We start from the raw sequence: 11,254 nt of genomic DNA, 5'->3' as shown, positions 1-11,254 counted from the left end.
TATCTATCTATCTATCTATCTATCTATCTATCTATCTATCTATCTATATCTTTAAGAAGGTTTGGTTAATAACCAAGACATATACTCAGGAGTTGGGACTTTTCTTTTTCAGCATTAAATGAACCTACCATAGACTATGGCTTCCAGAGATTGCAGAAAGTCATCCCGAGGCATCCTGGAGATCCAGAAAGACTAGCTAAGGTAAATCACTCTGGAGACTGATGTGTTAAATAACCATTTTATGGCATTTTGGTAAAATGAGATACATCTGAAAACAAATTCCCTTAGTTCTAAATAGGCTTTGAAGCTTGGCTGCAAAGATTCTCCCAGGTTTTCTTTGGGATAGAGGTGTCGAATGTGCACAAAATGTTCCACTGATAAAGCCTAATTTTGAAATGTACTTCTGAGATGTGCTAAACACACGCACACACACACACACACACATACACCCCACAAAAAACCTGACAACTGAAAATACAGAGTTTCAAATCAGATCAATTACATTAATCTTTGCAAAAGACTATTCACTTTATCAAAGTGAATTTTTTGAAATCCAATGATCCCCTAACATATTAACATATTCTATTCATGCATCAATTATCAGGGAAGTACGTCGTATTTAGACTTCATTTCAAATTCGGCTTCTTCTACTTCCTACCAGCATGACTTTGGACAAGAAACTTCACCCCTCTGGCTCTAAGCTTCCTCATTTGGTAAATGATGGGATTGCACCAAATGACTTCTAACATCTCTTCCAGTTTTCAACAAATGATGCTAAGATCTTCAGAAATTAAGCGGACAAGAGATGTGTCCTAGTGGGGCCTCTGTTTCCTCATCTGTATAATAAAGGGGTTAGATGGGATGACCTCTAGGGTCCTCTCCTATGATCATGGCTTCCTATTCCAACCAGCAAATGCTTAAGATCATAGATCTAGAGTAGAAAGGTTCTGTGGAAGTCATCTAAGCCAACCTCCTTATTTTACACGGAAGAAAACTGGAGGGAAAATGACCTGCCTAAGGTCATAGTGGCAGAAAATGGTAGAGCCAGATTTCAAACTCAGGTCATATGATTCCAAGGTCAGCATCATTTCCACCGCCTCCTACATACATATCTACAAGTTTCCTCTGTTTAATGGTGTTTAATGATTTTTGTGAGAACACAATTTTAAGTGAAGCAATGTTGCATGGGTCTCAGTGGTTTCATTGTAACACAATTTGCTGAATGCTGTGGACAATGGTAAAGCTGACACTTAGGCTTATCACCACTAGGGCTCAAGAGTTAGCTCAGGTTATCACCTGCCATCTTATTTACCTTGGACAATTGTCCAAATGATGCTATAACTGTGGAATTTGGTTATGGTATATTAATGACATTATTGTGAAATAACATTCATTGGGTAAAATTGTGTGAGAGTGTACCTGTATAACATAGGGCAAGATATACTTTTGTGTAAATCTGTTATGAAATGCATCCCTTTGATAAGTCTGCCTATGAAAAATGACTTGATAAGGGCCTGGCTGGTTATTTCAGCTTTGATTTAAATAAATAAGTTGATCACATTTATTATATCTCATTAAAATGCTGAGAGGTATTGCATTTTTTCTCCAAATTGGAACTTTAAATATTCTGATATCAAATTGTGAAGTTCTTCTTTCTTTGTATCATGAGAAAAATTAGAAGCTCATAATTGCCTCTCTAATGCACCTTTATTTTCCTCTTGGAAAAAAATCCCAACCTTACAAATAAATGATTTCTAGAAAATAGGTTAATAGTGATTTAAAAAGCTGTAAGAAAAACATGAGGTGGCAAAGACAAAATGAGAGGAAAGGGATCAGTAATCTCTCTCTCTCTCTCTCTGTCTCTCTCTCTCTCTCAACAAGGAACAAGAGAGTTATTGAGAGAATTCATCTTTATTAGAATCAAATTTCACAAAAGGCAGTGCCAGAGTCATTTCAGAACTCTGGATAGCTCCTAGACAAGAGGATGGAACTCTGGCCAATCAATCACTTAAAAATACTAGATTGGTCCGACAGTCTGATTTATGTCTAGCATGGCTTTGGAAATATTTTTCCCCCTTTGGTAAAACCTACCTGGCCACACACATTTTTCCTGAAGTCTTCCCATATCATCGCTGATTTTGTGTCTGAGGAACCCAGCACTCTTTGGAGGGGAATACATTATCCCTTAGTATTCCTCAAGATTTGTTGTTCAAGGGGCAGCTAGATGGCACAGTGAATAAAGCTCTGACCTTGGTGTTAGGAGGACCTGAGTTCAAAACTGGCCTCAGATTTGACACTTACTAGCTTTGTGACCCTGGGCAAGTCACTTAACCCCAATTGCCTCACACACACACACAAAAGATTTGTTATTCAATGGTGCGATCACTTTGTCCATGGATGTAGCTCCAATCTCTCCATTCCTTGGTATTTGCCATTTCACAATTTGTATCATCATAACAAAATATGTGGTAGCTAACTTTCTGTTGATTAATTCAATTCCCATGGAAAAAGTGCTGGATTCAGAATCAGAGGCCATGGGTTCAAATCACAGCTCTGGCAGTTATCTGTGTGACTCTGGGCAAGTCACTTAATTTCTGTGGACCTTAGTTTTTCCCATCCATAAAATGAGGGAGTTGGACCAGATAGTGTATAAGTTTTCTTCCATATCTAGAGCTATGGGTCTACAATCTGAATTCGATTCAACTTGAAAAACACTTATTGCACTGTGCTAGATGTTCAGAATACAAAGACAAAACTGAAACTCTGCATTCATTTCCCTGCATTACTTTCTATCAGAGGGGTCCAACATGTACACAGATGATGAAACTCAAGACAATTTGATGAGGGATCATGCACTAACAATGGGGCAGGGAGAATCATGAAAGACAATTTAGAAGATGGCACCTGAGTTGAGTTTTGAAGGAAACTAGGGAATCTAATAGGCAAAGGTGGGGGGGGGAGTAAAATTCAGACAAGGGGGTAGGGGAAAAAGTCCTGCAAAGATACCAAGATGGGAAGTGAGGTGTCAAATTCAAGGAATTGCTAATATGCCAATTTGGCTAGACCATCCCATGTTTGAGGGAGATTACCATAAAATAAGTCTGAAAGGTAGGTGGGAGCCAGAGTGTAGGGGGCTCTAAGTGTTAAGCTGAGGATTTACATTTTTTTCCTAGAGTCAAAAGGGAACTAAGGAATGTTTTTGGGCCTCTTTATATTTAGTTGAGTCAAATAAGTATTAAATGCTTGCTACGTAACAGTCACCGTGCTAAGTACTGGAGCTACAAAGAAGGGCAAAAACAGTCCCTGCCTTCAAGTAACTCCCATTTTAGTGGTGGAGACACCATGTAAAAAGCTAGGTGCATACAAATTCTATATAGCATAGATGGAAGGTAATGTCAGAGGGGAAGGCACTGGCAGCTGGGGACAAACAGACCTCTTACAAAAGATGGGGTTTCAGATGTGTCTCGAAGAAAGATGGGGAAATGAACACAGCCAAACATTCCAAAACAGGGATCCAATTTAAAAACTCTTTTCACCTTGGTAGGCTCTCGAAGGATCTACTGGTATTGACTTTGAGGCTTGCCAGTGTCATTTCCACATTATGATAGTGTGGTTAGAGCATAGTAAGTACTTGAATGCTTGCTGAGTTGAATTGAATTATTCAATGAGCTTTTTAGTAGAGCAGAGAACAAAAGATGATTTTTTAAAAGCAGTCTGCCACCAACATATTTAGCATTGGAGTTAACAGTTCTAGTTGTCTCCAGCACTTGATGGCCTGGTACCATTTAAGGCTGTGGAAAGGGCTACCCTGTCTGTGCTCATGCATTTAGTTACTGTCCCTATCTCTCCCCCAGGAAATGCTGTTGAAAAGAGCAGCTGATTTAGTGGAAGCCCTTTATGGAACACCGCACAATAACCAGGTTAGATGCCAAACCTTTGCGCCTTGGGCCACTACTCTTTCTTGCCTCCTGCTTCATTCTGACTTTTCCTGGGAAGAGTGCTAACCTCATGGAATTTTTTGTAGGACATCATTCTGAAGCGAGCTGCTGACATCGCTGAGGCCCTCTATAGTGTCCCGAGGAATCCCAGTCAGATCCCAGCTCTGTCCAGCTCTCCAGCTCACAGTGGCATGATGGGTATCAACTCCTATGGCAGCCAGCTAGGTGTCAGCATCTCAGAGTCCACACAGGGAAACAACCAAGGTAATAACTTCTCTAGAATTCGAGGTTAGCTACTATGAACCTTAAGTTTAAAAGGCATTGGGAAGTGAAAACCCGCTTAGATCAAAGGAACCACAATCATGCAATCGAGAGGGATGCCCCTTTCTGAGGAAAACAATAAATTCACATACTTAATCAATTACCCCCCTGCCAAGTGGAATCCATGGAGTAAATACATTTTAAAATAAAAATTTCAACAACAAGGTAGGTAAAGAAGGAAGATGTGGAATAACCATGGTTGGAAAAAATATTTAAATTGTATAGATGATCAGTTTTGGAAGACCTATATATAGTACCAGAAATAGTATTGTGTCATGAAGAGAACACTGGACTTGATGTTGGAAAGACATAGGATCCAAGCCTGCCTCTGACTCTTGCTAAGAAATATGACCCCCAGAGAGCTGCTGAGCTTCTGTGTACTTCAGGTAATTCTGTAAGAGTTCTACACTAAATCATAGATGGGTTGAGGTCTGCATTGGTGGGAGGGGTTCCCACAGATAACAGTGTAGATTCTTCCTTCTCATATTCTTGTCAGGATAGCCAAATTTCATTAGACCTTTCATTGTTTGGATAGAATTAACCCTTTCAGCATATTAATAACTAATCTGGACACTTGAACTGTCCAACTCTTATCTCTCACTTACCATATGATCAACCCACTTCCTTTCTTCAGTTATTTCCTGTATAATATATTTTACCCAGAAGCAATATGGTATGGTAAAAAGACTACTGATTTTGGAATTAGGAGACGTGTGTTCAGATCCTGCCTTTGATGCATATTAGGTGTGAGACCTTGAGAAAATCACTTCAACTATTTGAATCTCTTGTTCCTCATCTGCAATTCAATTTGAGAAACATTTATTAAGCACCTACTATGTGCCAGACACTGGGCTAAAATGAGGGAGCTTAGAATTGATGATCTCTAAGATCCCTTTCAACTCCATATTTGTGATCCCATGATCTTTCAGCATCTTTACCTCTGGTTAAATGAATAATCCTCTGTTTTACTTGGGACATGTTATTTAGACATTTCAAAGGGTCCATGATCTCATGTTTATAAACACTGTTCACATCAGTATAAATCACAACCTACCTACACCTTCTTTTTTGGTGTATTTCTTGTCCATGGTTTTCCATAACTTCTCTATTCCTCTAGCATTTAGCTTAGCTCTATGTTATCCATTCCCACGGATGTATGAACAGCCCACCTCCTTTTTAAGTGGAGGGAGGAAGGCCATATATATCCTGGATGTCTTTATTGACACTGGTCACTCATAAATCTTTTTTTGGTGACTTGCTTCTTCCTACCTGTGCTTACCTTTCATCTTTCCATTGATCTTGGACTCACCAGTATTATTAATTCTTCAGACATTGTGGTGTTCCATGGCTCACCATCACAGAGCATCACTTGGAGAATCTTGAAAGCTCTGGGGTAGATAGCTCATAGCTCTATGTAATCACATAGATGCCTGCATACGTACAAACTGATGAGAAAATCTGAGCTGATTTGTGAACAAAAATGCGAAGCGCATAGAGAGACAGCTTCTTATTTCAGGTATGCCTTATTATTTGATCAGGCTGAGTTTAATACATTACTTTTCATTGACCACTTAAAAAAAGATATTTAAAAATACCCTTGCCCCTTTGTTCTTCTACCATTTTCCTTCATTGTCCTAGAAATCAAAAGACTCAGTAAAAGGAAGATAATCTTCCTCTGAATCAATTATTTTAACCTAATAGATGAGTGCTCCTCAATCCATCCCATTCCATAAGTTGAATCAATTTTTAAGCACCTACTATGTGCTAGACACTGTGCTAAGTACTGGGACTACCAAAACAAAGAGGAAAGAGTTCCCGCCTTCTAGTAGCTTACTGTGTACTGTAACATGCACATAAATAAAATTGTATCTGTAGCATGCCCTTCCGGGGCTATTTCTCCAACCCCCACTCACACTGGTAGGCAGGGCCCTGATGTACTTCTAGTACTGTCTCACATAACCTCCTCTTCCTACTCCCCCAAATCTGGTTTATTCGCTGTTCATTATTGGCTAGCCAGACTTAATTTACTGATGTGATATGGTGATAACAGTATAAAGCATGCCTCCAAATGTCTTGGATTCACTCTTCCACAAATACATACCCATCCAGGAAAATGCTTAAATAGTATACGTGACAAAGGGGTAAATCAAAGTTCTTAATTACTAGAAGTCTTTTTTTTCCCTTTGTGGTATACTCATGACATTCCCTTTCAATGTAGCTATTTGCTAGGCTCTATGCCTAGCAAAGGGTCAATGCCTTTGTCAACCCTGAAGCTGCTATCTTTGAGGTGTTTTAGTTCCCAAATGTAGATGGTGTGGTCCTGCCACTTATGTTCTGAGGATACTGCTACTAATTCCAATGATAAAACGAAATCTTCTGACATTTCAAAGTTTATACTGTTGTCCTCTAGACATGGGGGGACAGGAGGAGAGGAGATGAGAGAGAATTCAATCCTCACTCCTCAGATCAATTATCAGTAACTAGACTGGCTTATTGCTAGAATATCTTGGAAGTCTCAATTCCAAGCTGGGTTGCTATAATATACACAGACCCAAAGATATGTCTGATTCATTCTTCCAATCCTAATACATTTTCTGAGTTTTTATCTGATTTTATCTACCGACCAAAATATTTCACTACTTCCAAATTGATAAAGACTAGGTAACATCTAGTTTATGCTTTTGATTGATTACAGAGAGATGTCTAGACCTTTTATAATTACAATATTTGGGGTGGGGTAGGGGATACCCCCTTACACATACAAAATCATTACAATGTAATTTGACTGGTAGCTGGGGGGCAGAGTGGTGATTCAATTTAACAAATATTGATTAAACTTGAATCATGTGTTAAGTGCTGTGATACACACTGAGAATATGAAGACAAAAAAAAATAGTACCTGCCTTCAAAGAGCTTATATTCTAATGAAGAATACAATATATCCAAAGATAAGTAAAAACAAAGTATATGCAAAGTAATTTCAAGACAGAGGGCTAACAATGGTTGGGGGAGGGAGATTAGGAAAGGACTTGGATAGGAGGTGGTACATGAGCTGTGTTCTGAAAGTGGATAGGCATTGTAGGAGGGGTTCCATGAATTAGTCAGTTCCTAGAGCAAAAGTAAAGGTTAAGGCCTCCAGCTGGAAATTCTGTTTTCTTTTCCTTTGGGAATGTAAAGATGGATGAAGTACAGCAGTGGTTTCTCATCTCTGCTAAGTACGAAAATCCCTTTTTAACAACAAAAACTTCTCAGCCCCCAAGCAATGCCAGTTGTTTAGTATCCACAATTTTATTGTCTGTTGATGCAGACAAAACAACAATCAATCAATCAATCAACAAACATTTATTCAACACCTGCTAAGTGCAAGGCAATGTGCTAAGCATTTGGAGTTATAAAGACAAAAAAGATACAGTCTCTGCCCGCAAGTAACTTCTTATATCTTACTGGGGAAACTCCATGCACTTATATAGGGCTTTACAAGAGCCAACAAAGCAGATACAGCATAACCTTAGAGGGAAGGGCTCTAGCAGCTTGAGCGAATAGTGTCTCTGAATTTAATGCCACTTGTAAGTGAATTTTCAGTTTTATATAATCTTAATAACATCTGCATATATTTAAATAGTCAAAAATAAGTGTGTGAGATGTATTATTTCCTCAGGCCATAGATGGTATGTTTGCTTATTTATTACACCGAGTCTTTTAAGGAGATGGTCCTCTTGTGATAACCCTGTAGGCTGGAACTGGTGAATTCTTAGACTAGAAATTCAATCATCAATTTATTTTTGGCGTGGACGTGCTTTGTCCCTGTTGTGTGGTTTTAGAGTTCAGAGACAGTTGTCCTAGTGGGTATTTCAAAATTCAGGCAAACACATAAGCAGAGCCTATGCCTGGTGAATTTGGCAGGGGTGGTGGTGGCGGTGGTGTGTGCCGGGAGGATTGGTTCCATTTTCCTCCATTTATCCCTACCACTAAACAATGCCTGAAATTCTGACATTGTAGCCCAATTCCATTGCTCAAGATTTCCTTCCCTGTTCAAGAATCCCTGGAAGGCCAGGGATAATGCTTTAAAATTCTCTTGGACATTAGTATCTTAGAGCAAAGGAGCATCTAATAATCTGAGTGGAGTAGGGGAACGGTAACAGGGCACTGGGCTTATGTCAGGATCCCCTGAGTTGAAGGACTACATCAGATGCCAGCTAGTAGTGTGACCTTGGGAAGTTACTTAATGTCAGTGCCTCAGTTTCCTCATGTGCAAAGTGGTGCCGGTAGAGAGGTTGGGCTTGATAGTCTGCAAAGTCTTTCGGCTCTAAACCCATGCTCCCAAGTAACAGGCTAGAGGAGAAAGGACCCTAGCACCAAAGGGTTCTGTCTGCAGTTGTGTCCCAGCCAGACTCTGGGGAGGCAGCGTGGTCCTAGCGTCCCCTCTTCGGTGCTGTGTGGCCCGCTGCTTCACTTGCTCATGTCCCTCCCCTGCCCAGGTTACATCCGGAACACAAGCAGCATCTCTCCTCGTGGGTACTCCTCCAGTTCCACCCCCCAGCAGTCGAACTACAGCACATCCAGCAACAGCATGAACGGCTACAGCAACGTGCCCATGGCCAACCTGGGCGTGCCAGGCTCCCCAGGCTTCTTAAACGGCTCCCCCACAGGATCCCCTTACGGAAGTAAGTGCTTTGTCTTCAGTTCTTTGGGGGACCTCGACGTATGGCTCTTTCCTTTTTGCTATTGAATCCCCAGTGCCTATTACAGCACCTGGCACAGTGGGCACTTAAGAAATGCAAACCACTCCCACAGCTAAAGTGCTTTCAGAAGAGAGGGAGGGAAGGAAGAAATAAAGAAAGATCATTTATTAAGCCCTGCGGGTAAAAACAGAATAAAGTGAGCCAGCCCCTAGCCTCAAAGAGATTACAGTCTAATAAGAAGAGGCAATGCGTATCATGGAGTGGTGGCCAGAGAGGGTCCTTTTGGTTTGAGAGTCCCAAGGATGATAGGGGGGGTCATATGGAGGCAGTCCATTGACTGACCCTTTCTAAAAGTGACTGTTGATTTGATTCCTGTGTCCAGAGGAAGAGGTGAGAAGGAAGGAAAGCGGAGAGGCACCTGCATAGCAGGACAGATGGTGAGGTGCCGTGACTGGACAGGTGGATGTGATGGGAAGGTGAAGAATGAGGCTTGATTCCCTCATTTCTCCCAAAGGGGTTTTCTTTACAAAAGAGACAAAGGTCCCAGATCTGGACTACGTGGGGTTGTGGGCACAGCAGGGTTGGGAAGGGCAGGCATTGCCGTTCCCAGGCAGAACCACATCTCTGTTTCTACTTCTCTGACACTATTGACTTCCCCTTTGCAATTTCTCTCCAGTACACCCCCTTCCCTGACATTGCCACCAAGACGGTGCCCTCATCACCTCACACCTGGCCTATGGCAGTGGTCTGTTTGGGGGTCAGCGTGTGTCAAGTCTCTTCTAGACTACCTTATATTCTTCCACCAAAGCACAAATCTGACCACGTCACCTCCATGCTCAGTAAACTCCAGTAGCTCTTTATCACCTCTAAAATCAAATGCAGAATCTTGCTGTTCAAAGGTTTTTATAACCTAGCCCCGACCCTAATCTTTCCAATCTTCTTAGCCCTTAAACCTCCCCTCACCAAGTACTCTTTGATCCAGTGACACTGGCTTCTTCACTGTTCCTCAAATAGACACTCCATCTCCCAAATCCAAGCACTTTCTATGCCTGGAATGCCTGGAATTTCCCTCTCTGCCCCCTGGCTTCCCTGGCTCCCTTCGAGCCCCAACTAAAATCATACTTTCCACAGGCACCTTTCTCAATCCCTCTTAATTCTAGTGACTTCCTTCTGTTAATTATTTCCTATTTATCCTGTACATAGCTTGTTTGTATCTATTTCTTTACTTGTTGTCTCTCCCATTAGATTGTAAGCTCTCTGAGAGCAGGGGCTGTCTTTTGCCTTTCTTTGTATCCTCAGTGCTTAAAACAGTACCTGACACATAGTAGGCACTTAATAAATGATTATTGGCTGACTGGCTGACACTACTGAGGCTGGCAACTCTATTAAAGTTGCTGGGTCATTTCTGGATGAGCCATTTTAGTTTACATCTACTACAAAGGATGGGCAATCAGGATACATGAAGCTTCTTAGGAAGGGTGGCCATCTCACACCAAACCCCGTTGTTGCAAATATGATTGCATCAAAGGGTTCTGGGTGAAAAAATAATTCTCACCTTTTGGCCCAAGGGAGCAGGGCCTGCTGGATTGGATTGAAAGAATCCCCTGGGAGAAAAATGCTTTCCTATCCATACAATAGTTATCATCTTGAAGGAAATTGTTTGATTCTGTGCTATTTTCTGAGGCACTTTTCACTGCCAGGGAAGGGAAGAGGACATAGGAAGGCTTTTTAACTTTTCTTTCACTCGGATCCCACCACGTCCTTCAATAGACCAGTAATCTCACTGAAGGGGCTGTTCTCTCCTGCAATGCAGATTGCAACCCCTGGCCTCTATGACTCTTATCTGTGTCCTCTTTTAAATTCAGCACGAGAGACCAGTAATGATACCTTTCAGTTCTCACCTCTTTCTGCCTCAGACACCCTAATCACCCCAGCCAGCAAAGCCCACCTAAGCCTCCACATCACTCAATGAAACTGAGCAACACGTGAAAAGATCTGGGTGTTTGGAGGAGGCAGGGTCTGCTTGTTGCCTTCAGAATACTTCCCTTCACTTGGTTGGTTCTCTATTCTTAAAGATGACAAGAGCTTTGGAACTTTACAGCCCATTTCTGGGAGGCAGAGAGGCTGAGCATATTTCTGCCTCGGCTTTAGCCCCAGCAAAGTAGAAATGTGATCCCAGGAAATGCATCAAACCATTGAAATTCTCTGTAGCAATACAGTGAAATGCCTGATGACATTAAATGTAAAAGAAGGTACTTGGCATCTATCTATCTATCTATCTATCTATCTATCTATCTATCTATCTATCTATCT

General features: G+C 41.2%; 1 protein-coding gene across 1 annotated transcript in view; it reads left to right on the top strand.

Moving 5' to 3' along the window:
* Window positions 1–11,254, top strand: part of LOC114026297 (transcription factor COE2-like) — a 53,995-nt gene that overhangs the window by 29,502 nt on the left and 13,239 nt on the right. The window contains exons 5-8 of the mRNA XM_027839966.1: window positions 113–201; window positions 3,855–3,920; window positions 4,025–4,202; window positions 8,738–8,923. Coding sequence (XP_027695767.1) covers window positions 113–201; window positions 3,855–3,920; window positions 4,025–4,202; window positions 8,738–8,923 — 519 coding nt within the window. The remainder of the gene's footprint in view (window positions 1–112; window positions 202–3,854; window positions 3,921–4,024; window positions 4,203–8,737; window positions 8,924–11,254) is intronic.

Source organism: Vombatus ursinus, unplaced genomic scaffold (assembly GCF_900497805.2).
Source record: "Vombatus ursinus unplaced genomic scaffold, bare-nosed wombat genome assembly UNPS02014837.1, whole genome shotgun sequence".
In the NCBI taxonomy this organism is placed as follows: Eukaryota; Metazoa; Chordata; class Mammalia; order Diprotodontia; family Vombatidae; genus Vombatus; species Vombatus ursinus.
This window is presented reverse-complemented; position numbering and strand designations above follow the sequence as displayed.